Source organism: Macaca mulatta, chromosome 3 (assembly GCF_049350105.2).
Source record: "Macaca mulatta isolate MMU2019108-1 chromosome 3, T2T-MMU8v2.0, whole genome shotgun sequence".
NCBI classification, from domain to species: Eukaryota; Metazoa; Chordata; class Mammalia; order Primates; family Cercopithecidae; genus Macaca; species Macaca mulatta.
The window spans coordinates 48,703,601-48,730,292 of NC_133408.1; the positions used below are offsets into that span (position 1 = coordinate 48,703,601).

The 26,692-nt window shown below is 48.7% G+C and overlaps 1 protein-coding gene across 5 annotated transcripts in view; it reads left to right on the top strand.

Annotated features, from left to right (window-relative positions):
• COL26A1 (collagen type XXVI alpha 1 chain) overlaps nucleotides 1-26,692 on the top strand; it is a 200,471-nt gene that overhangs the window by 69,396 nt on the left and 104,383 nt on the right. For 3 of the 5 annotated variants that reach the window (XM_015134533.3, XM_028845619.2, XM_077996532.1), the window contains one exon: nucleotides 18,213-18,316. In XM_015134533.3, the coding sequence (XP_014990019.2) occupies nucleotides 18,213-18,316 (104 nt within the window). The remainder of the gene's footprint in view (nucleotides 1-18,212; nucleotides 18,317-26,692) is intronic. The other 2 variants (XM_015134534.3, XM_077996531.1) reach the window with 1 other exon arrangement.

Genomic DNA, 26,692 nt, shown 5'->3' on the forward strand with positions numbered 1-26,692 from the left:
GGAGTTCGAGACCAGTCTGGCCAACACAGTGAAACACCGTTTCCACTAAAAGCAGAAAAAAATTAACTGGGTGTGGTGGTGGCCGCCTGTAATCTCAGCTACTCAGGAGACCGAGATGGGAGGATTGCTTGAGCCCATGAGGTGGAGGTTGCAGTGAACCAATATCATACCACTGCATTCCAGCCTGAGCGACCAGAGCCAGACCCTGTATCAAAAAAAAAAATGAATAAAGTCCTGAGACTGGAGGTGACCTTGGAGATGAATAAATGGAGAATGGATACTGGTCTCAGAAGAGTCCTGTGCACCCCAACCTTACAGGTGGGACTTAGGTGGAGAGGCAGGTGTCCTCCTGGTATCCTGGGAGGTGTTTCCAGAGGGAGGGTGGAACAGAGAATGCACTGTCCCAGCTGCTTCTGAGAAACCCCATAGGGTGAGGGAAGAGGAGTCATCATCAGGTTTGGGGTCACTGGAGACCCTGGCAAGTGCAGTTTTTGGGGAGTGATGCTTATAAACCACTGAGAATGATCCTCAGAAAGGGGGGACAGGCTGGGGCAGGCGGGGAAAGGACAGCTGCAGGGACCAGTGCTGGAGAAGCCGAGCGGGGTGGCTCAGAGAAAGAGGGGGGCCCTGTCAGAGCAGCAACAGGAGGGAAGGCCACAGCAGGGGCGCCCACGCAGGGGGATCCACAGAACACTGAAAGTCTTTGATTTCCGGGCTGACTCTTCCTACCAACCTGGAAGTGCCTTGAAGGCAGGATGCTCTGTCCTCATCTCATTATTCCCAGGACTTTACTACATGGGCCAGCACACTGAGGTGCTCAACGGTGTTCATTAAATGAATGCATTCATCTTCTTGTGAGATGAAAGCAACATAGGTATCTATAATACAACTATCTTATTTGTGGATTTTCCCATCTGGTGAATGGCACAATCCACTTCCCTTCCCTCCCTTTCCCCCCTACTCTCTCTCTCTCTGTTTTTTTTTTCTCTCTCTCTTTCTCTCTCTTCTTTTCTTTTCTTTCTTTCTTTCTTTCTTTCTTTCTTTCTTTCTTTCTTTCTTTCTTCTTTCTTTCTCTTTCTCCTTCTCTCTCTCTTTCTCTCTCTCCTTCCTTCCCTCCTTCCTTCCTTCCTTTCTTTTTCTTTCTCTTTCTTTCTTTCTTTTCTTTCTCTCTTTCTTTCTTTCTTTCTTTCTTTCTTTCTTTCTTTCTTTCTTTCTTTATTTCTTTCTTTCTTTCTTTCTTCTTTCTTTCTTTCTTTCTTTCTTTCTTTCTTTCTTTCTTTCTTTCTTTCTTTCTTTCTTTCTTTCTTTCTCTTTCTTTCTTTCATCTCTGTCCCCTCCCTCCCTCCCTTCCTTCCTTCCTTCTCTCTCTCCGTCTTTCTCCACCCCACCTCTTTCTCTTTTTCCCTTCCTCCCTCCCTCCTCCCTCCCATCCTGTCTCTCTCTCTCTCTCTCTCTCTCTCTCTCTCTTTGTAGAGACAGGGTCTTGCTCTATTACCCAGACTGGAGTGCAATGGCACAATCATGGCTCACTGCAGCCTCCAACTCCTGGTCTCCAGCGGTCCTCCCACCTCAGCCTCTCAAGTAGCTGGGACTACAGGCACACGCCACCAGGCTTGGTTAATTTCTTTTTGTTCTTAATTTTTTGTGGAGACAGGGTCTCACTATGTTGCCCAGGCTGGTCTTGAACTCCTGAACTCAAGTGATCCTCCTGCCTCTATCTCCCAAAGTGTTGGGATTACAAGCATGAGCCACTGCACCTGGCCTGATTTTTCTGTTAAAAATAATGTTGGAATGTTGTAGTGTGTGTGTGTGTGTGTTGGTGAGGAGAGAAGGTGGTACTTAAAACTAATCCTCACTAGTAAGCATGGGGACAGGGCGCGTGGCAGGGTACCCAGTTGGTCAACAGCATGATGTGGACGAGAATGCAGGCACCTGCCTGCTCTGGTTGGGCGTACTGGGGACAGTGACCTTGCCTGGGGCTTTGCAGGTCATTTGTTCATCTGTTCGATTGTTCATTTAATGTTGTCTGAGCAGTAAAGGGCCAGGCACTAGTGTGTAGAGAGAACATGATTCTCTCCTCGTGTGTACAGGGTTGGCATGGGAAGGACATGTTCATGAAAAACTCACAGCATTGGAGGGAGACCTGGTCCGTGGGTTTCCCTTGGGAGTGACATTTAGCAGAGACCTGGGGGACTAGGAGATTTCACTAGGGGAAGAGATCCTGGTAGGGAAGAATGGGCTCTGTTTCGGGGCCCAGCACGGTGGCTCATGCCTGTAATCCCAGCACTTTGGGAGACTGAGGCAGGCAGATCACCTGAGGTCAGGAGTTGGAGACCAGCCTGGCCAACATAGTGAAACCCCATCTCTACTAAAAATACAGAAATTAGCCAGGTGTAATGGCGATTGCTCCTAGTACTCAGGAGGCTGAGAGAGAAGACTTGCTCAAACCTGGGAGGCAGAGGTTGCAGTGAGCTGAGATTGCACCACTGCACTCCAGCCTGGGTGACAGCGAGACTCCATCTCAAAAAAAAAAAAAAAAAAAAAAAAAAAAAAAAAAAAAAAAGACAGCTGTTCAGGCCATGCAGTCGGCCCTGGAGGAAGCCCCTGGCTGGAGGCAGGCACCCTGGGCCAATGCCCTCCCTGATGGCTGGGAGACTGGACTGGACTGGGTGACTTTTCTGAGAGGGTCGGGGACTCAAAGGCAGATAGCACAAGCCATGCCTCCCTCCTCTGTGCCTCAATTTCCCATCCTGGGAAATAGAACCCACCTCCCCCCACCCGCCTTCCTCTGGAGTGGGTCACAGCCCCGGCTGGGCTCTGTTCATTGCAGTGGAGAGGTTGGGCGTCACGGACATTGAGCATCACTGACACCGCCCTGGTCCCCTCCTAAGCCCCTCGGCTGGCTGCTGGCTGGGATGGGCTGGGGCTCTGGGGCCTGATAGACTTAAAAGGACGAGTCCCAGGGACTCGGGGGGTTAAGTTTTCTTCGGTCAGGCTTCCCCTGCCCTTGGCTGTCTCCCCGGCCCCTCAGAGTCCTTTGATGGCATTAGAGCCAACCTTTTCCAGATGTGCTGAGCAGAGGGGTTTGCCGGAACTCTCCGGGGCTTCGTCTGCCTCCTTCATTCCCCTCTGCCAGACAGCCCCCTGCCCGCCAGCCTCCCCCCTCTGGTTGGGTCGCCTGCTGTTCAGGACGGATGCCCGCAAGGCAACACAAAGTCCTGGATTGAAGTGCTTTCTTAAAACATGCTCTTTCTTCCCTGCCTCTCCTCCTTAGCGGGACTGTTTGGGTTGAGAAGCTCACCACGGCTGCCCACCCCAAGCAGTGGGGGCCTGTCTGGGCTGCATCCACTGTCCGCACCCCCACACCACCCACAGGTGGACTGTGACCCGGGCCAGAGGGTGAGGTGAGGCTTGGCAGAAGACCCTGCCCACTGGGCCCACTGTCCACTCTGTCTGGCACTCGGAAACGCCTAGCTTGGATTCTGGGGAGGCTGGAGGCCTCAGAACTGCAGTGGGAAGCCCCTTTCCCCTCCCCGATGGCCCGCGGCGATTAATCAAGAGATTAATAATCCCCTGCCTCCTGCTCGGAAACCCCCACTCTCATTTCCTGTTGAGTCTCCAGCCTGACTCGGAACCTCCCAGTCTGTTTCTCCTCCTGGGGGTTCCTAGTGAGGAAGTGGAGGCCAGGGGAGGAGTTGGGGGTGGGCAGGCATGGAGGCTGAGAAGGGGTACCTGTCCAGTGAAGGTGGGGGCACCTGGCTCCCCCAGGCAAGGTTCTGGGCTGGCAGAGTCGTTCTGAGCAGGTGATCCCTGGATGGTGCCATGTCTCCCCGTACCTGAGGCGGGACCTCGTGACGCTTTTGAGCACATCCACTTTGGAGACCAGACAGCCAAGACCTCTGCTTACTCACCTCCAGTGATGGGGACCTCATTTCTTCGGGGACCCCTCCCCCACAGCTTTTTTTTTTTTTAAACAGAGTCTCACTCTGTCCCCCAGGCTGCAGTGCAGTGGCACAATCTCTGCTCACTGCAACCTCCACCTCCTGAGTTCAAGCGATTCTCCTGCCTCAGCCTCCTGAGTAGCTGGGATTACAGGTGTGCACCACCATGCTGGGCTAATTTTTGTATTTTCAGTAGAGACGGTTTCACCATGTTGGCCAGGCTGGTCTCAAATTCCTGACCTCAGGTGATCCGCCCGCCTCGACCTCCCAAAGTGCTGGGATTACAGGCTTGAGCCACCCCCAGACTGAGACTGCATCCAGGCACCCCGTTCGTTGAATGCTTCGTTCTTTCCACCAATCTTCATTGGGTGCAGACGATGTGCTTAGCCCTAAGATAGGCAGGCGGTGCAGCCAGTGGCTCTGTGGAGGAGAGGGATGTCAGACAAATAATTGCATAGATGGGTGTATAATCATAAGTGCTTAGAAGAGAAGTCTGGGTTCTTTGAGGGTGTAGATTGAAGGGGCCCAGCTTGCTGTAGGATGGAAGGGCCTGAGTGTGGGCTAGTCAGGGTGGGCTTCTAAGAGGAGGCAGCACTTTCACTGATCTCTGGGAGGCTGCATGTCTTGGGCAGAGACAGAGCACATGCATAAATGGCCAGTGGAGTTCTGAATGGGGGTGGAGTTCTGAATGGGGGCGGAGTTTCTGAATGGAGGCGGAGTTTCTGAATGGGGCGAAGTTTCTGAGTGGGGGCGGAGTTCCGAATGGGGCTGGAGTTCTGAATGGGGGCTGAGTTCTGGATGGGGGCGGAGTTCTGAATGGGTAGTTTCCGAATGGGGTGGAGTTCTGAATGGGGCTGGAGTTCTGCATGGGGGCGGAGTTCCGAATGGGGGCGGAGTTCTGAATGGGGGCGGAGTTCTGAATGGGGGCGGGGAGGATGGGTGGCCAAGGAGAGGCGGAGGAGTGGCCAAGGTGGACAGTAGCCAGATGGCAAAAGTCCACAAGGTTAGGCTTAGGAGTTGGGTATTGTCCTAAGATTTTTTTCTTTTAAGAGACAGGGCCTCACTGTGTTGCCCAGGCTAGAATGCAGTGGTGCATTCACAGCTCACTGCAGCCTCAAACTCCTGGACTCAAGTGATCCTCCTGGCTTAGCCTTCTAAATAGCTGGAACTACAGGCACGTGCCACTACGTCCCACTGATTTTCTTCTTTTTTTTTTTTCTGAGAGAGGGTCTGGCTATGTTTCTCAGGTTGGTCTAAAACTCCTGGACTCTAGCAATCTTCCCACCTCCGCCTTCCAAGTACATGGGGACTACAGGCATGCGCCACTATGCCTGGCTAATTTATACATTTTTGGTAGAAATGGGGGTCTTGCTATGTTACTCAGGTTGGTCTTGAACTCCTGGCTTCAGGTGATCCTCCTGTCTTGGCCTCCTAAAGTGTTGGGATTGCAGGCATAAGCCACCATGCCTGGCCTTGTCCTAAGATTGAAGAAAAGCTAGGAGGGGTTCAAGGAGATTCCTGCTTTAAAAACATCACTTGGGGCCGGGTGCAGTGGCTTACGCCTGTAATCCCAGCACTTTGAGAGGCTGAGGCAGGGGGATCACATGAGGTCAGGAGTTCGAGATCAGCCTGACCAACATGGAGAAACCTCGTCCCTACTAAAAATACAAAATTAGCCAGGGGTGGTGGTGCATGCTTGTGAACCTAGCTACTCCGGAGGCTGAGGCAGGAGAATCGCTTGAACCCAGGAGATGGAGGTTGCAGTGAGCCAAGATCGTGCCACTGCACTCCAGCCTGGGCGACAGGGTGAGACTCCGTCTGAAAAAAAAAAAAAAGAGGTGGGGAACCTGGTATGCTGGAGATTTGTGAGAAGACCAGTGTGGCTGGAAAACAAAGTCACCTGGGAGGCCAGGGAGGACACCAGATCAAAGCAGGCAGAGCCCGTGGGCCATACAGTGGACTTGGTGACCACTGGAAGTCCAGGATGGATGGGGCCCCTCCACCTTGGGGAGAATCCAGGCATCAGAGGCCAATCTTGTTTTTGCCTCCAAAATCTAAGAGTTGTTAAAGTCTTAGGGGTAGGAGGGACCCCCCCCCATCCAGGACTGTGTGGCACCTGGCCGGGACCTTGTTATTGGCCCTTAATGTTCCCACCAAGCAGCAAAGTTGACACTACCGTGCAGCTGGTGACTCTGCAGGGAGCCTTGAGGAAGTTGAGTCCCCTCTTGGAGCCTGGTGTCCTCAACTGAGTGTGGCCTCAAGGCTGTCAGAGGTTAAATAAAATATGTACACCCCATTTTTGAGGGAAGGCAGTCCCCAAACTGGATCTGCATTTTAGAAAGTTTGCCTAGGCCAGTCGCAGTGGCTCATGCCTGTAATCCCTGCACTTCGGGAGGCCAAAGCGGGCAGATCACCTGAGGTCGGGAGTTCAAGACCAGCCTGGCCAACATGGTGAAACCTCATTTCTACTAAAAATACAAAAATTAGCCAGGTGTGGTGGTGCGTGCCTGTAATCCCAGCTACTCGGGAGGCTGAGGCAGGAGAATTGCTTGAACCCAGGAGGTGAAGGCTGCAGGGAGCCGAGATTGCATCACTGCACTCCAGTCAGGGCAACAAGCAAGACTGTCTCAAAACAAAAAGAAAAGCAACAAAAAAAGAAAGTTTGCCCAACTGGATCCTAGCAGCAGGGGCTGGCAATTCTTCACGGGGACAGGAGACCAGGCTCCCTCAGGTTTTTTCCCAAGACTGGGAAGAAGGGCCACAAATGTGGAACATGTCTTGGGCATTCAGGTGAGACCCAGGGGGGCTACAAAGCTGAGTCTTGGCCCGTTGGGATGGTGACACAGTGCCACCTACTGGTGTGCCCCGCGCCTGGACTTGGCAGCCATCAGGTTCCGGAGTGGCACAGGCCAAGCCCATGAAATTCAGAATGAGGGGCCGAAAAAGACTGTGGCCAGGAGCGGTGGCTCATGCATGTAATCCCAGCACTTTGGGAGGCCAATATGGGCAGATCACCTGAGGTCAGGAGTTCGAGGCCAGCCTGGCCAACGTGGTGAAACCCTGTCTCTACTAAAAATACCAAAATTAGCTAAAATTAGGTTAAAAATAAAAAATTACTCCTGTAATTCCAGCTACTTGGGAGGCTGAGGCAGGACAATTGCTTGAACCCAGGAGGCAGAGGTTGCAGTGAGCCTCGATTGCGCCACTGCACTCCAGCCTGGGGAACAGAGGGAGACTCTGTCTCAAAAAAAAAAAAGAAAAAAAAAAGAGCATCTCCAGAGATATTAGCTCAGTTTCTGAATCAGGGGCCCAAGATCAGTCCCTGTGTGTAGATGAGAGGAAAAATGTTCCCCTGTGCTGAACAAACACAAATTAGTATTACTGGGCTCTGGAACCGATTCTGCCTGGGTTCAGATCCTAGTTCCACCACCTTGACAAAGTTGCTTAATCTCTTTGTGCCTCAGTTTCCTTGTCTGTAAATTGGGAATAATGACAACTCTTGATCTCAGTCAGCTTATGTAAATCACTCAGTACACTGTGAGTCTGCAATTGAAGCTATTATTATATTTATATATTTTTAAGACAGAGTCTCCCCCTGTCACCCAGACTGGAGTGCAGTGGTACGATCTCGGCTCACTTCTAACTCCACCTCCCAGGTTTAAGCGATTCTTGTGCCTCAGCCTCCTGAGTAGCTGGGATTACAGGTGCCCACTACCAGGCCTGGCTATTTTTTTTTTTGTTTTTAGTAGAGACATGGTTTCACCAAGTTGGCCAGGCTGGTCTTGAACTCCTGGCCTCAAATGATCCACCTGCCTCAGCCTCCCAAAGTGTTGAGATTACAGGCATGAGCCACTGCGCCCGGCCTATCATATCTACTTTTATTGTTCTCATTACCATCTTCATCATTCCAAGCGCAGATTGAAGTGAGAGTGTCTGGTGCATCTGGAGGGCTCCTGCCTGGTGGGTGAGGGCCAGAGGTGGCTGTGTCAGGTGGAGAAGGTCTAGCACACATGGCTCAGCAGCCCAGACTCTCTCCTGATGACAGTGGGGACGGCCGAAGGGTGTGGGTTCAGAGGAATGAGGTCAGGTCTGTATTTTGCAAACCTGGCATCCATGCACCCCTCCCACACTCACAGCCTTACACCAGGCATCCTGGCCTCCCCGGTATCCTCATCACACAGATCAGGAAATGGGTTCAGAGAGGTTTAGGTACCTGTGCAATGTTGTATAGTGAATTATGGGCAGAGCCCAAACGCCAAGCTTGCACTCCTGAGCCCAGGGCTCCATTGATCCCATTGCGTGGAGGTTAAGGGAGGGACCTGATTTTTTTGGCATCGGCTGTGCTCAGCAGGGTGCAGACAACAGCAGCTTGGTCCTTGCACCTGCTCCAGGCCCTGGGTGGATTCTGTAGTTTTTCTGGTCTCTTGTAGTCGGAAGAGTAATCTCATTTCAGGAATTAATTTTAAAACTGCCATTTTTAATCTAAACAAAAGCTTCTCCTCTGTCCCAGCTGGGCCTGCTTCTGGCTGGCAGATCCGCGGCAGCGAGAGGGTTGTGAGCCCTTTCTTTTTTTCTAGGTCTTTCTTTTTCTTTCTTTCTTTGAGATGGAGTCTCGCTCTGTCTCCCAGGCTGGAGTGCGGTGGCATGATCTCGGCTCACTGCAACCTCCGCCTCCCGGGTTCAAGTGATTCTCCTTTCTAGGCCCCTGAGTAGCTGGGATCACAGGCGTGCGCCACTACGCACAGCTAATTTTTGTATTTTTAGTAGAGACTGGGTTTCCCCATATTGGCCAGGCTGGTGGTCTTGAACTCCTGATGTCAAGTGATCCACCTGCCTCAGCTTCCCAAAGTGCTGGGATTACAGGCCGGAGACACCACGCTCCATCTGTCTTTATTTTTCACTTGCAGATACTGATTAGGGGCCCTTGGGATGGAAAAGAAGGGGGCCAGGCAGATGCCAGGACAGAGAGTCTTACTCAGTGGATACTGTTGCCTTCTGTTGATATGGCCCCTGAGAGTGACTCCTGTGGATTGCTGGCCCCTTCGTAGGGTGCGTTCTCGGATCTCCCAGGCACGACGCATGCCCAGCCTGGGCACTTCCACGTCGCAGGGGTTGGGAGGCCCTGTTCTGGCTGCCTGCTCAGAGCCGTGGCCTCCACCTCTGACTTCCCAGGATCCCCCTTACTGCTGGGTCACCCAGTCCCAGATGCCCCTCTTGCAAGTCCTGCTTCCTTTGTGGGGTGCTGGGGCTCCGCATGTGGCCGACGTGAAATACACACGTATGCTGCAGAGGGGAGCTGGCTACTGCACTCTGCCACCGCTCTCCCCTCCAAGCTAGAGTCAGAGTCCTCCCAGGCTCCTGTGGCCCCCAAACTGGGGAAGGGGTATTGTACTCTCCTTGGGGTTCTCTTGGGAGTAAGGTAGGAAGCAGCTAAATCTCCCCTCTGAGGTGCTGGGGTGAGGGTCAGCACGTTCTTCAAAGAAATCCAGGCTCAAGATATTGCAACCCCGCGCCCCTCCCCACCATGAATTCTTCACTTTTCTTTTTTTTTTTTTTTTTTCTTTTTGAGGCACAGTTTCACTCTGTCACCCAGGCTGGGATGCAGTGGCACCATCTTGGCTCACTGCAACCTCTGCCTCCCAGGTTCAAGAAATTCTACTGCCTCAGCCTCCTGAGTAGCTGGGATTACAGGCGTCTGCCACCACACCTGGCTAATTTTTTTTCCTTTTTTTGAGATGGAATCTCGCTCTGTTGCCCAGGCTGGAGTGCAGTGGCGCAATCTCGGCTCACTGCAAGTTCCACCTCCCGGGTTCACGCTATTCTCCTGCCTCAGCCTTCCGAGTAGCTGGGACTATAGCCGCCTGCCACCACGCCCAGCTAATTTTTGTATTTTTAGTAGAGACGGGGTTTCATCTTGTTAGCCAGGATTGTCTCAATCTCCTGATCTCGTGATCCGCCCGTTTCGGCCTCCCAAAGTGCTGGGATTACAGGCGTGAGCCACTGCGCCTGGCAATTTTTTTGTATTTTTTAGTAGAGACGGAATTTCACCATGTTGGCCAGGCCAGGCTGGTCTCAAACTCCTGACCTCAAGTGACCCACCCGCCTCGGCCTCCCAAAGTGCAGGGATGACAGGCGTGAGCCACCCTGCCTGGCCCACTTTCCTTTACATAGCCTGGAGGCGGAGATGCTAAGGCTGCTGGAACTGGTTTCACCGGGCAAGACGTTTCGTGCATGGCTGCTGTAGCTCCTCACTTTGGGGACACTGGGCACCTATGGCATTGTCCTAAGCCTTTGGGACCCCTCCTGAAATGGTGGGTGATGAGTCCCGTTTTAGCATCACCCTGTAACACAGCAACGAGGCAGCACGTGAATGTGAGAGTGTGTGTGTGTGCACATGTGCATATCAAGTGTGTTGGGAGCTGGGCACAGTGGCTTATGCCTGTAATCCCAACACTTTGGGAGGCCGAGGAGGTGGGAGAATCACTTGAGCTCAGGAGTTCGAAACCAGACTGGGCAACATAGCAAGAAACGCCTCTATAAAAAATTTTAACAGGACTGGCGCGGTGGCTCATGCTTGTGATCCCCAGCACTTTGGGAGGCCAAGGCCGGTGGATCACCCGAGGTCAGGAGTTCAAGACCAGTTTGGCCAAAATCGCAAGACCCTGTCTCCACTAAAAGTACAAAAAAAAAAAAAAAAAAAAGCTAGATGTGGTGGCGGGTGCCTGTAATCCCAGCTACTCGGGAGGTTGAGGCAGGAGAATCGCTTGAACCAGGGAGGCGGAGGTTGCAGTGAGCCAAGATCATGCCATTGCATTCCAGCCTGGGCAACAAGAGTGAAACTCTGTCTCAAAAAAGTAAATAAACAAATAGATAAATAACAAAAAGCTGGGCACAGTGGCTCACACCTGTAGTCCTAGCACTTTGGGAGGCCGAGGTTGATGGTTTGCTTGAGGTCCCGAGTTCGATGCCAGCCTGACCCATGTGGTGAAACTCTGTCTCAAGTGAAAATACAAAAATTAGCTGGGCATGGTGTTACACCTGTAATCCCCGCTACTCGGGAGGGTGAGGCAGGAGAATTGCTTGAACCCGGGAGGAGGAGGTTGCAGTGAGCTGAGATTGCATTAATGCACTCCAGCCTGGGCAACAGAGTGAGACTCTGTCTCAAAAAAAAAAAAAAAAAAGAAAGAAAAAAAAAAAACAAACAAAAATTAGCTGGGTGTGGTGGTGCATGCCTGTAGTCCCAGCTACTTGGGAGGCTGAGGCAGGAGGATCACTTGAACTAGGGAGGTTGAGGCTGCAGCGAGCCATGATTGCATCACTGCACTCCAGCCTGGGTGACAGAGCAAGACCCCAGCTCAAAAAAGAGAAAAAAAAAGTGCGTGGGTAAGTGCATGAGTGTGCATGTGTGCTTATGTGAGTGTGAACATGTAAGAGTGTATGTGAGTGTGACAGAGTAAGTGAATGTGTGTTGGTGTGTATGTGAGCAAGTAGGCACATATGAGCATTTGAGACAGCGTGCAAGCGTGTGTGTGTGAGTTTACACAGCGTGTGAGTTATGAGTGTAAGCATGTGAGTTACGTGAGTGTGAGCATACATGGGTATGTTGATGAAAAGACTCAAACTCTGTAAAATATTTGACGACATTTATTGTGAGCCAAATATAAGTGGCCATGGCCCATGATATAGCCCCCAGGAGACCCTGAGAACATACCCTTACGGTGACTGGGCCACAGTTAGGTTTTATACATTTTAGGGGGACATAAGACATCAATCAATACATGTAAGATATGCAATGGGACAACAGAAAGCTGGAGTTTCCAGGTCATAGGTGGATTCAAAGATTTTTTTTTTTTTTTTTTGAGATGGAGTGTCGCTCTGTCACCCAGGCTGGAGTGCAGTGGTGTGATCTTGGCTCGCTGCAAACTCTGCCTCCCGCGTTCAAGCGATTCTCCTGCCTCAGCCTCCCGAGTAGCTGGGATTACAGGCGTGCACCACCACGCCTGGTTAATTTTTGTATTTTTAGTAGAGATGGAGTTTTACCATCTTGGCCAGGCTGATCTCGAACTCCTGACCTCAGGCGATCCGCCTGCCTCAGCCTCCCAAAGTGCTGGGATTGCAGGCATAAGCCCCCACTCCCAGCCCTGGATTCAAATATTTTCTGATTGGCAACTGGTTAAAAGAGTTTATCTAAATACCTGGAATCAATAGAAAGAGAATGTCTGGGTTAAGACAAGGGATGGTGAGAGGCCGGGCATGGTGGTTCATGCCTATAATCCCAGCATTTTGAGAAGCTGACATGGGAGGATCACTTGAGCCCAGGAGTTTAAGAACATCCTGGGCAACATGTCTATACCTTGTCTCTACAAAATACAAAAACAATTAGCCAGGTGTGGTGGTGTGTGTCTGTACTTCCAGCTACTCAGGAGGCTGAGAGAGGAGGATTGCTTGTGCTGGAGGAGGCGGAGGCTGCAGTGAGCCGTGATCGCTCCGTTGCACTCCAGCCTGGGTGACAGGTGAGACTCTGTTTCAAAAAATAAAATAATATAAAATAAGAGATTGTGGAGACTTAGGTTCTTATCACGCAAATGCAGCCTCCAGGTAGCAGGCTTCAGAGAGAATAGTGTGTAAATGTTTCTTGTCAGATTTTAAAAGATGTCAGACTATTAGTTGACTCTCTCCTGGATATCAAAAAGGCCTGGAAAAGGGAAAGGGATTCTCTACAGAGTGTAGATTCCCCCCCACCCTCCACCCCCACCACAAGAGACAGCTTTGCAGCGCTATTTTGAGATATGACAAAGAGCCGGGTGCGGTGGCTCACGCCTGTAATCCCAACACTTTGGGAGGCCGAGGCAGGTGGATCACCTGAGGTCAGAAGTTGAAAACCAGCCTGGCCAACATGGCAAAACCCCTTCTCTTACTAAAAAATACAAAAAATTAGCTGGGCATGGTGGTGGGCCCCTGTGATCCCAGTTACTCAGGAGCTGAGGCAGGAGAATCACTTGAACCCCGGAGGCAGAGTTTGCAGCGAGCCAAGATTTCGCCACTACACTCCAGCCTAGGCAACAGAGCAAGGCTCTGTCTAAAACCAAATCAAAAGATATGGCATAGAAACATATTTGAGGTTAAAATATTTTGATTTCCTTCCTTACCTGCCATGCGATGTTATGCCAGAGCCTGGTTGGAAAGCCGGCCACATTATATAGGGTTAAAATAAAACCTGTGTGATGAGGCTTTGTGATTTGAACGGCGTGACTCCCCAGACTCCTTAGATAAGAATCTGGGCAAGAGAAGAAAACGGTCAGAGTTTAGTCCTTAGGTAGGTGAGGGTGTTTAGTGTGTTAGTGTGAGGCTGAGTGTGTGTTTATCCAATCGTGTGAGAAGGTGCGTGTGTGTGTGCATGATTGTGTAAAAGTATGTGAATGTGAGTGTGCCTGAGTGAGTCTGAGGGTGCTGAGCGTGTGTTCTGGTGAGAGTGTGTGTGTGGAAGTGTGCATGAGTGTGTTTGTGTGAATGTGCAAGCACGAGTGTGTGTGTGAGTGTGAGAGAGCAAATGAGAGTGTGAATGTGTGAGCGTGTGTGTATGTGTTAGTTTGTGAGAGCTTGCAAGTGAGTTTGTGCAAGCGTGTGAAGGTGTGAGAGTGTGTGAGTGCACGTGCGTGCTCACGTGGGTGTGTATGTGAATGTGTGTGTGCATGTATATGAGTGTGTGTGTATTGTGAAAATAGTGCATTTGTCCTCTTCAGAGTCAGGCTCATCATCCCATCCAGAGTCACTTGTTGTAAGGAGGGGTGACCTTGGCATTACTGCTCTGCCAGCCCTTTCCAACTCCCCATCCTGCACTGGGTTGCCCAGTTGCTCCCAAAGGCTGGGGATTTTGCTCTCCAGCTCACAGCTGTGGGCACCTCTCCCGGCCATCTCCTACCTCCTTACTACAGACTTCCTACCCCAGCTGCACACAACTACGCCACCCCCCCGATCTCCAGAGGGAAACTGGTTTGCTGGAATGTTTATGAAACACGAGTGTAGGTTTTTGCTTTAAAAAAAAAAGAAATGAGCATAACAGGATTTTTCAGATTCAGAGCCATACTTCTGAAATCCAATTCTCCACTCATGTGTTTTCCTGTCAACAGTGCGTCTCCAAACGTCACACCTGCTGCTACCAATTAAATCATGATTGTTTCATTCACCGATGAAGTTGCTCCATGTCAGCACATTTAAATTTTGTGAAGTTATGTAGTTTTGTCTTCAGGAGGACATTGTGCAAACTTGATTAAGCAGCAGTTATGATAATGCACGTAAAGTGAATAATAAAACCTGAATGTGTCTCCCTTATGAAATTTGGTCATGCATTTTATATTCACGATTCTTGGAGTGTGACAAAAAAGCATCCAACTTATGTGTAAGAAAAATTTCAGAACTGTGGGAGCGTGAAATTTTACCACGGGATTCACAGCATTTTGCAAGAATTTTTTTTTTTTTAAATTCCTGCAAGAGTCCCCCTACTGTATTGCAAGTTTTTTCTTTTTCTTTTCTTTCTTTCTTTCTTTCTTTTTTTTTTTTTTAGAGACAGGGTCTTGCTCTGTTGCCCAGGCTAAGTGCAGTGGTTCGATCATGGCTCACTGTAGCCTCAAAACTCCTGGGCTCCAGTGACCCTCCCACCTCAGCCTCCCAAGTAGCTGGAACTACAGGTGTGCACCACTATGCTGGGTTAAATTTTTATTTTTATTTTTTGTAGAGACAGCATCTTGGTATATTGCCCAGGCTGGTCTTGAACTTCTGACTTCAAGCAATCCTCCTGCCTCGGCCTCCCAAAGTGCTAGGACTACAGGTGTAACCCCCGCTCCTGGCCTTGTATGCCAAGTTTTCTTCATTGATGTGTCTTGCTTTTCTCAGGATGAGGACACAGTTTTATAAATTTATGACCACAATATAGCACAAAGTGGGTGGTCAGTAAACCCACTTTGGGTTCATTGTTGGTGAATCAACCACAAGAAATAATAATTGGGAAAAAGGTCAGAGTAGATGATAGTTGAAAATTTTGCAGGTCCTGCTAATTCTTTTTTCTTTCTTTCTTTCTTTCTTTCTTTCTTTCTTTCTTTCTTTCTTTCTTTCTTTCTTTCTTTCTTTCTTTCTTTTCTTTCTCTTTCTTTCTTTCTTTCTTTCCTTCCTTCCTTCCTTCCTTCCTTCCTTCCTTCCTTCCTCCTTCCTTCCTTTCTTCCTCTCCTTCCTTCCTTCCTGCCTGCCTCTCTCCCCTCCCGCCTCTCTCCCCTCCCTCCCTCCCTCCTTCCTTCCTTCCTTCCTTCCTTCCTTCCTTCCTTCCTTCCTTCCTTCCTTCCTTCCTTCCTTCCTTCCTTCCTTCCTTCTTTCCTGCCTGCCTGCCTGCAAAGGTATGATCTCTGCTCACTGCAACCTCTGCCTCCTGGGTTCAAGTGATTCTCCTGCCTCAGCCTCCCGAGTAGCTGGGATTACAGGCATGTGCCACCATACCCGACTAATTTTTGTATTTTTAGTAGAGATGAGGTTTCTCCATGTTGGGCAGGCTGGTCTTGAACTCCCGACGTCAGGTAATCTGCCCACCTTGGCCTTCCAAAGTGCTAGGATTACATGTGTGAGCCACTGTGCCTGGCCCCTTTTCTTTCTTTATCATCTTGGTCAGTGTTCAGTGTTTAGGACACTTTCCCATCACAGGTAGCCACACTTGGAGAATTGTAGAATGGCAGAGCTAGAGGGGACTTTATTTTTAATTTAATTTAATTTGTTTATTTTTTTTTGAGATGGAGTCTCACTCTGTTGCCCAGGCTAGAGTGCAGTGGCATGATCTCGGCTCACTGCAACCTCCGCCTCCCAGGTTCAAGCTGTTCTCCTGCTTCAGCCTCTCAAGTAGCTGGGACTACAGGCACCTGCCACCATGCCTGGCTAATTTTTGTATTTTTAGTAGAGACAGGGTTTCACCATCTTGGCCAGGCTGGTCTAGAACTCCTGACCTCAGTTGATTCACCTACCTCGGCCTCCCAAAGTTCTGGGATTACAGGCGTGAGCCACCATGTCTGGCCAGGGACTTTATGTTTATTATTATTTTTCATTTGTAGAAATTTATGGGTTACAAGTGCAACTGATATATTGCACAGTGGTGAAGTCAGGGCTCTCAGGAAATCCATCACCCAAATAATGTACTGTATTAGGCTGTTCTTGCATTGCTATAAAGAAATAACTGAGACTGGGTAATTTATAAAGACAAGTTTAATGTGGCTCACAATTCTGCAGGTTTACAAGCATGGTGCCGGCATCTCCTTGGCCTCTGGGGAGGTGTCTGGGAGCTTTCATTCATGGCGGAAGGCGAATTGGGTGAAAGAGAGTAAGGGGGCACCAGGCATGATGGCTCATGCCTGTAATCCCAGCACTTGGGAGGCCGAGGTGGGCGGATCACGAGGTCGGGAGATCGAGACCATCCTGGTCAACAAGGTGAAACCCCGTCTCTACTAAAAATACAAAAATTAGCTGGGCGTGGTGGCGCATGCCTGTAATCCCTGCTACTCGAGAGGCTGAGGAAGGAGAATCACTTGAACCAGGGAGGCGGAGGTTGCAGTGAGCCGAGATTGTGCCGCTGAATTCCAGCCCAACAACAGAGCAAGATTCCGTCTCAAAAAAAAAAAAAAGAAGACAGTGATGGGGGAGGCACCACACAATTTTAAACAACCAGATGTCACGTGAACTGAAAGCCAGAACCCACTTATCACCAAGGGGATAGTGCTAGACCATTCATGAGAGGTCTGTCCCCCCATCTAATCACCTCCCACCAGGCTTCACCTAATGCTGGGAATTACATTTCAACCTGAGATTTGGAGTTTGGACAAATATCCAAACTATATCACGTACATTGCATTCATTACCTACCCACTCCCCTTCCGTGTCTCCATTGTGTATACGTTGTTTACCTCCCTCTTAGAGAACATATGGTATTTGTCTTTCTGTGCCTGGGTGGTTCATGTAACATAACAGCTTCCAGTTCCGTCCATGTTTAGATCACAGCTGACACAGAGAGGGATGGTGACTTGTCCAGGGTCACATAGCTGTCACTGCCCAAGGGGTTCACCTTGCCTGCTGCTTAGACAGAGCTGATTTATCAAGACAGGGGAATTGAAATAGAGAAAGATGGTCGGGCACAGTTGCTCACACCTATAATCACAGCACTTTGGGAGGCTGAGGTGGGTGGATCACTTGAGGCCAGCCTCACCAATATGGTGAAACCCTGTCTCTACCAAAAATACAAAAATTAGCTGGGCATGGTGGCACACACCTGTAATCCCAGTTACTCGGGAGGCTGAGGCAGGAGAGTCGCTTGAACCCAGGAGGCAGAGGTTGCAGTGAGCCGAGATTGCACCACTGCACTCCAGCCTGGGCAACAGAGTGAGACTCTGTCTCAACTAAAAAAAAAAAAAAAAAAAGAGAGAGAGAGAGATAGAGAAAGAGTAATTTACACAGAGCCTGCTGTGCGGGGAACTGGAGGTTTTAATCACCTAAATCAGTCTCCTGGGCATTCGGGACGGAATTTTTAAAGACAATTTGGTGGGTAGAGGCTCGGGAGGTGGGGAGTGGTGACTGGTCAGGTTGGAGATGGAATCATAGTGGGCTGAAGTGAGATTTTCTTGCCGTCTTCTGTTCCTGGATGGGGTCGTAGCACTGCTCAAGCCAGATTACAGGTCTGGGTGGTATCAGCTGATCCATCGAGGATAGGATCTGCAAAATATCTCAAGCACTGACCTTAGGTTTCATAATAGCGATGTTATCCCCAGGAGCAATTTGGGGAGGTTCAGACTCTCGCAGCCATAGGCTGCATGGCCCCCTAAACCATAATTTCTAACCCTGTAGCTAATTTGTTAGTCCTACAAAGGCAGACTTGTCCCCAGGCAAGAAGGGGGTCTTTTTGGGAAAGAGATACTATCAATTTTGTTTCAGAGTCAAACCATAAACTACATTTCTTCCCAAGATTAGTTCAGCCTACTCCCAGGAATGAACGAGGACAGTCTGAAGGTTAGAAGCAAGATGGAGTTGGTTAAGTCTGATCTCTTTCACTGTCATAACTTCCTCCGTTATGATTTTTGCAAAGGCATTTGCACAGCCAGTGAACACGGACCTCCGCAGTGGTTTCCACGCCATGGGGGCCTCCCGGAGCCCTGGCTGGGCAAAATAGCCTGACCCATCTTTGCAGGAGTGGGGTCTGGAGGTGGGTGGGCCGGAGTTTGTGCCCCGCTGACGCTGTCTGTGTGTTAGTTACAGGACTCTGATCAGACCCACCTACAGAGTGTCCTACCGCACGGTGACGGCGCTGGAGTGGAGGTGCTGCCCTGGCTTCACCGGGAGCAACTGTGATGAGGGTAAGTCTGCAGTCACTTGGGGTGCAGGGGGCCAGGCGCGGGTCAGGCTGGCGTTTCTCCCTCCTCTGGCCTCCTCCTGCAAGCAGCTCTCCTTTCCTCCGTAACTTGAAATCCTTTCCTTTTCCCAATCACCTCTGAAACAAATGTTCTGGATCGGCCTGGCCAAACCAGGGTGAAGCTGCCCGCCCTGCCCGTGGGCACTGAGGCAGGTGCCAGTTTGCATTGGTTAGGTAGTGGAGTACACAAGCCAAAAACAGCACTGGTGCCAGGGAAAGGGATTTGATTTCTAGCCGGTTTCTTCCACTTCTGGCTCCGATGCACCCAGAACCCTTGGGGCGGGCAGAGTTGGATATCTGGGCTCTGAGCAAATGCGGATGAGGTCCCACCAGCCTTGAGGACAAGGACTTTGTAGACTGAGACGGAGAGGCTGACCGGTAGCCGCAGATAGACGTTCACCCAGCTGCTTTCTGCCTTTCTGCCCTGCTGGTGTTTAGCCCGGGGGCCTGGGCTCAGCCCGACTATGGAGCATGAGAGGGTCACACAACAGCACTTAGGTGGGCCAACGGTGGCGGACAGAGCAAATGCCCCTTCACTGCTGGCTAGGGAAATCGAGTCCCGCCTAATGAACAAGTGTGCAGCCCACCTTGTTCCCCAGCATGGCTGGATGGGTCTGGAGGCTGAGGCTCAGGGGTCAGATTTTTTTTTTTCTTTTTCTTTTTTTTTTTTTTTGAGACAAGATCTCACTCTGTTGCCCAGGCTGGAGTGCAGTGATATGACCATGGCTCACTGCAGCCTCGAACTCCTGGGCTCAATCCATCCTCCCACTTCAGCCTCTCGTGCAGCTGGGAGTGTAGGTGTGCACCACCACACCTAGCTATTTTTTTGTATGATTTTTAGAGACGGGTCTTGCAATGTTGCTCAGGCTGGTCTCGAACTCCTTGGCTCAAGTGATCCTCCCGCCTCGGCCTCCCAAAGTGCTGGGATTACTGGCGTGAACCACCCCTGAACCACCCCACCTGGCCAGAGGGGTCAGTTTTGTATTTGGAAACAGTAGCTGTCTCCCACCTTCGCTTTCTCACAAAATTCTTCTCTTCTCTGTCATCTTGTTACTTATTGATTTGACTGTAGTATTTATATGCTTTGAGTGGAAACTGCCTAAAGAGCTCTTTGGGTTACAAAGAATAACGCAATTGACAGAAATAGCAAGATTCCGACAATTGCTTCAGGGGGCCTCTGGCCCAGAGCAGAGCTGAAGGAAAAAGGCCAGGACGCCACAGAGTCCGACAGGTGCCTCTTGTTGTGGTTGATGAGGTGCCTGATGCTGGCAGGGGAGGCTGGACTATCCTTGTTGGAGGTTCCGGGGCTGACTTGGACCCTTCTTCAGAGAGAAGCAGGAAGGACCTCCAAGGTGAGGGGATGCCAGGTTTCCAGGCAGTGGGCCGGCCCTGGTATAATGCTATGGTGTCGAACGACCACAGCTCACAGGTCCCTCATGGTGGCCTGAGCCCTTCAATGCCAGGACTTGGATCTGCCATTTTGGTCAGCGCCGTGGCTGTGGACGCAGCCATCAGGTCCCCCCAAGAGGGCGGAGCAGGCCTGCCATCTGGATCCTGCCAGGGGCCAAGATGCGAGTGTTGCTAGGGAAGTGATTGGTTTACTCTTATGTAAGTACCTGAGCCTGTTTCAGTGATCAATAAAATCAGCAATGTTAGCCAGGAATGGTGGCTCATGACTGTAATCCCAGTGCTTCAGGAGGCTGAAGCCAGAGGATCGATTGAGCCCAGGAGTTTGAGACCAGTCTGGGAAACATGCTGAAACCCTGTCTCTACTAAAATATACAAAAATTAGCCAGGTGGGGTGACATGTGCCTATAGTCCCAGGTACTCAGAAGGCTGAGGTAAGAGGATCACTTGAGCCCAGGAGGGTGAGGATGCAGTGAGCCGAGATCAAGCCACTGCACTTCAACCTGGGCAACAGAGCAAGACCCTGTCTCAAAAAAAAAAAAAAAAAAAAATTCAGCTATGTTGGGAAGCTCATCTGAGCCAGAGATTTTACTGTGGCTTGGTCGCATAGACCATGGCAGCTTGCAGTGAGGTACTGGATGTGCTTCTCTCTAGGCTGACCATCCAAGTCTTGCTTCCAGAAGCCCTCTCAGCATTAGGAAGGCTTTAGCGGCTGGGCTCAGTGGCTCACGCCTGTAATCCCAACACTTTGGGAGGCCAAGGTGGGCGGATCACTTGAGGTCAGGAGTTCGACACAAGCCTGGCCAACATGGTGAAACCCTGTCTTTACCAAAAATACAAAAATTAGCCGGGCGTGGTGACGTGTGCCTATAATCCCAGCTACTTGGGAGGCTGAGGCATGAGAATTGCTTGAACCTGGGAGGCAGAGGTTGCAATGAACCAAGATCATGCTGCTGCACTCCAGCCTGAGTGACAGAGTGACACTCCGTCTCAAAAAAAAAAAAAAAAAAAAGACTTCAGGGCCCTTCTCTCAGCTCTCAGCTCCCAGAGGCCCTAAACTTTCCTGTCACTGCCCTAGCAATCCCTGGAGACCACTGTAGAGCTTGAACATATACATTTTTCAGCTCTCGTAGTCTCTTTATTGAAAAATGAATGCTATTGGCCAGGCGCGGTGGCTCAAGCCTGTAATCCCAGCACTTTGGGAGGCCGACACGGGCGGATCACGAGGTCAGGAGATCGAGACCATCCTAGCTAACCTGGTGAAACCCCATCTCTACTAAAAAAATACGAAAAACTGCCGCACGAGGTGGCGGGCGCCTGTAGTCCCAGCTACTCGGGAGGCTGAGGCAGGAGAATGGTGTAAACCGGGAGGCGGAGCTTGCAGTGAGCTGAGATCCGGCCGCTGCACTCCAGCCTGGGCGACAGAACAAGACTCCGTCTCAAAAAAAAAAAAAAAAGAAAGAAAGAAAGAAAAATGAATGCTATTAAATGAAGTGTAAGTCTCAAAATGCTTAAGTGCTTTGGGAGGCCAAGGCAGGCAGATCACCTGAGGTCAGGAGTTCAAGACCAGCCTGGCCAACACAGTGAAACTCCATCTTTATTAAAAATAGAAAAATTAGCCGGGCGTGGTGGCAGGTGCCTGTAATCCCAGCTGCTCGGGAGGCTAAGGCAGGAGGATCGCTTGAACCCGGGAGGCAGAAGTTGCAGTGAGCCGAGATCGTGCCACTTCTTTCCAGCCTGGACAATAGAGTGAGACTCTGTCTCAAAAGGAAAAAAAATATGCTTAAGTGGTCATTCTCATGCAAGTACATAGTGAGCACTGTTTGATTTACGGGTTTTATCGAACTCATTTAATGAGGGAACTGGCAGAATAACAAAGCTGGTTTAAAAGAGGATGAGAGCTGGGACACAGTATAATTCCAGTGCTATGGGAGGCTGAGGCCAGAGGATCACTTGAGGCTAGGAGTTTGAGACCTGCTTGAGAAACATAGCGAGACCCTGTCTCTACATAAAAGAGAAATTAGCCAGGTGTGATGTCACATGCCTGTAGTCTCAGCTACTCAGGAGGCTGAGGGGGAAGGATCCCCTGAGCCTAGGAGGTCAAGGCTATAGTGAGCTATGATTTTGCTGCTGCACTCTAGCCTAGGTGATAGAGTGAGACCCTGTGTCTAAACAAATGAGCAAAAAGAGGATTAGAGAAACTGATATATGTGTGTATACACACATGCGTGTATTTGTACACTGGGGGTCTCCAAGACGACCCTTAGGTTTGGCACCTTGCTAGAAGAACTCAGAGAATGTATTAAAAACTCTTATGCTCATGGTCATGGTTTATTACAGCAAAAAGATACAGATTAGGCCCAGCACGGTGACTCATGCCTGTAATCCCAGCACTTTGGGAGGCCGAGGTGGGAGGATCACTTGAGGGCAGGAGTTCGAGACCAGCCTGGCCAACGTGATCAAACCCTGACTCTACCAAAAACATGACAATTAGCTGGGCATGGTGGTGGGCGCCTGTAATCCCAGCTACTTGGGAGGCTGAGGCAGGAGAATCGCTTGAACCCAGGAGGCAGAGGTTGCAGTGAACTGAGATTGTGCCATTGTACTCTAGCCTGGGCGACAGAGTGAAACTCGGTCTCAAAAAAAAGATAGAGATTAAAATGAGCCAGGGAAGAGACACGTGGGGCAGGCAGGGCCCAGGAGAGTTTCATGTATGGAACCTCTAGTTGTCCCCTCCCAATGGAGTTGTGGACAGTGGTACTTCCCCAGCAATGACATGTGTCAATATATACAAAGTATTGCCACCCAGGGAACCTCATCTGAACCAGAGATTTTACTGTCTTGGTCATATGGACTATGGCCAGCCTGTATGGCTGACTCAGATTCTAGCCCCTCTGGAAGTTGAGCTGGTACCAGGTGGTGCAAGGATGTCCTCATCAATGACATTGTTAGCACAAACCATCCAATGTGGCCTGAGTTAGCATAGACCATGTGGCATGGTCGAAGGTCCCCAAGTAGATGGACACTGTGACCAAGCTAGACATTCTGAGGGCTTCCAAATACCTCCCACGAGCCAAGTGCAAAGGCCAGACCTCCTTTAGGGTAAGATTAATTCTTTGTGTGTGTATATATAATATGTATATTACATATTATTATTGAAATATATAATATATAGTCATTGTGATATATAATATGTAAATAATATATATCCTATATTCAATAATATAGAATTATTGAATTATTTATATTACATATTCTATATGAATATATTCAATATAAATATTCATTCATTATGAATTCCATATTCTATGTGAATATGGAATATAGAATAATATACAATGATATATGAATATTTAATGTGTTATTAATAATGTATATATTCCAGTAATATATTATATATTATCAAATAATTATTGATATTAATTATTGATAATAAATATTGAATAATTATTGATCTATTGAATAATGTATAATACTGAATAATGTCATTGAATAATTGTTTATATATAACTGAATAATTATGGATAATAATTAATATATATTCCAGTAATATATTATATGTATTATTGAAATATATAATACATATTATATATTGTTGAAATATATGAGATATAATATATAATTGAAATATATAATATAGTCATTGAGATATATTATTATATATAATATATCTCAATAATTAATATAATCTCATTAATAATATATTATATATAAAATGTACATTACTGTATACAATTTATACATTATATATAATATATACAATATGAAAGATATATTTATATACGATGTAGATTATGTATTATATAATATGTGAATTATGTATTATAATTTATATTTCTATTTAAACAATGTATATATTATATAACATATATAATATTATATTTAAATTATAATTTATATTATATATAAATTATATACAAGCTGAGTATCCCTAGTCCAAAATCCAAAATGTTCTAAAATCTGAAAATTTCTGAGCCTTGACATGATGCTCAAAGGAAATGCCAAGTGGAACATTTTGGATTTCTGATTTTCTGATTTGGGATGCTGAACTGGTAACATAATTATATATTATATTTAAAGTATGCAATTTACATATGTGTATAAATAAGAACCTGAAATTAAGACCACTAAGTTTGATCCTATGGGATAGTAAAGACAAGAGCTTTGTGGTTATTGTCTCTACTGAAAAGAAATCATTTGCTTCTTTTTTTTTTTTTGACAGAGTCTTGCTCTGTTGCCCAGGCTGGAGTGCAGGGGCACAGTCTCCGCTCACTGCAACCTCCGCCTCCTGGGTTCAAGTGATTGTACCATCTCAGCCTCCCGAGTAGCAGGGATTACAGGCACCCACCACCCCACCCGGCTATGTGTTTTGTATTTTTAGTAGAGACGGAGTTTCACCATGTCGGCCAGGCTGGTCTCCAACTTCTGACCTCAGGTGATCTGCCCGCATCAGCGTCCCAAAGTGCTGGGATTACAGGCATGAGCCACCACGCACAGCCAAAATCATCTGCTTCTTACCAGTTTTGTATGAGTTAACATCCAACTTGGCAGAATCTGAGCGGTAACTCAAAGTGAGCGAATAACTCAAAGTGACATAGAATAGTGAGCGGTAACTCAAAGTGACACTCCCCCAGGGTGTCATACTGCATGTAAGCAGGCTCATGAGATGGCGCTGTAGCCTGACTCTAGAAGGTTAGGCCCTCAGCTTTTTTGCCCTATTTCCACATTTTGCAGAGCTTTTCTTGCAGACTGAGCGGATGAAACACAGTAGCCCGTGGCAGCAGGTGGCAGGACCGTGGGAGGGCAGTACCTGCTGACTGGGAGGTCCTCACTGCCAAGTAGGTTCATGTGGGGCTGTAGACTCACCTTTCTCAATAGAGGAGGCAGAGGTGAAGGGGGGTGACTGTGAGCTGGTGAATTGTTCCAAAGGTGTCCACCCTCAAGGGCTTGGCACTTCCCTTCAAGAAGAAATTTCTTATCTGATAAACCACATTGATATTGATGATCAGTATACAGTCATGCATGGCTTAATGATGGGGCTATGTTCTGGGAAATGCATAATTGGAAGATTTTGTCATTGTGGGAACACCAAAGGATGTATTTACAGAAACCTAGATGATCTAGCCTATTATACACCTAGGCTAGATGGTCTAGCCTATTACACACCTAGGTTAGATGGTCTAGCCTGTTGCTCTGGGCTACAAACCTGTATAGCACATGACTATGCTGAATTCTGGAGGCATTAGGAATATAATGGCAAGTATTTGTGTATCTCAACATATCTACACATGGAAAAGGTACAGTAAAAATACATTATTATTATTATTAATTTTTTTTTTGAGATGGAGTCTCTCTGTCAGCCAGGCTGAAGCGCAGTGGCGTGATCTCTGCTCACTACAACCTCTGCCTCCTGGGTTCAAGGGATTCTCCTGCCTTAGCCTCCCGAGGACCTGGGGTTATAGGCATCTGCCACCACGCCCTGCTAATTATTGTATTCTTAGTAGAGAAGGAGTCTCACCATGTTGGCCAAGCTGACCTCAAGTGATCTGCCTGCCCCAGCTCCCAAAGTGTTGGTATTACAGGCGTAAGCCACTGTGCCCCCCGGTCTAAAATATAGTATTATAATTTTAATGGGGGTAGGGGGGCAGACGTGGTGGCTCACGTTTGTAATCCCATCACTTTGGGAGGCCAAGGCAGTGGATCACTTGAGGTCAGGAGTTTGAGACCAACTTGGCCAACATCGCAAAACCCTATCTCTACTAAAAATAGAAAAACTAGCTGGGCGTGGTGGCACGCGCCTGTAGTCCCAGCTACTCAGGAGGCTGAGGCAGGATAATCACTTGAACCTGGGAGGCAGAGGTTGCAGTGAGCTGAGACAGTGCCATTGCACTCCAGCCTGGGAGATAGAGCGAGACCCTGTCTCAAAAAGGAAAAGAAATTTTATGAGACCACTCGTATATGCAGTCTGTCGTTGACTGAAATGTCATTATGTGGCGTGTGACCGTAGTCACCAGAAACATCTGGAGTTCTTGGACTGATTACGATGAGTTCCAGCACCTCTCAAGATGCTCTCAGCCTCAGAGCCTCTGCCAGCCCCTCCCTGCTGGAGAAACCTTCTGGGCTTCAAGCACCGTGCTCAGGACGCATGTCCCCTTCTGCAAGTTTTAGGGTTAAGTGACCCGTCCAGCTGTGTGCCTGAAGGTCCTGGATATCTCTGGATGGGGGAATTGGCAGTTGAAGAATTCCTGGGAGTCTGAGCCTGGGCTGAGTTTGGGATCGGCTCCTGAAAACCCTTGTAAAGATTTTACATTCCCGAATATAAACCAATAAAGAGAGCAGGCAAAATCAAGGCCATGCCCATGACTTTGGGCACATTCCGAAGATGGTTGTGGTGAGTGCTGCACCATTAGTTCCCTTTTGCTTCTCATTCCTGCCTCTCTGGAAACAAGCAGGTCCACGGGATGCAGTTCAGTGGGTTTTGCTGTGGTTCAGTGGGGTTTCCCTCCCTAGATGCCCCAGGAGTGCAGGTCTAAGGTTTGGAAATACTTTCCTTTCTACATATGTCTATACACGGTCCGTCTTAATGATTTTCAGATTTCGTATTTGTGAATTCCCCTCATCGCTGAAATTGATGGGTAACCCCCAAATCAATAACTCGCAGTGATCATTCATGGACATGGGACACAGTAGCAAAAACTTTGAGTCACCAGACATGCATGTTTCATACTGAGGTCAAACCAGGTGACACCCTGGCTCCTTGCTTTAGCTCTCAAACCGCAAATAAGTATCCTGTTATTTTCCTTTCTTTTCTTTTTTTTTTTTTTCTTTTTGATATAGAATCTCTCTCTGCTGCTCAGGCTGGAGTGCAATAGCACGATCTCGGCTCACTGCAATCTCCCAGGTTCAAGTGATT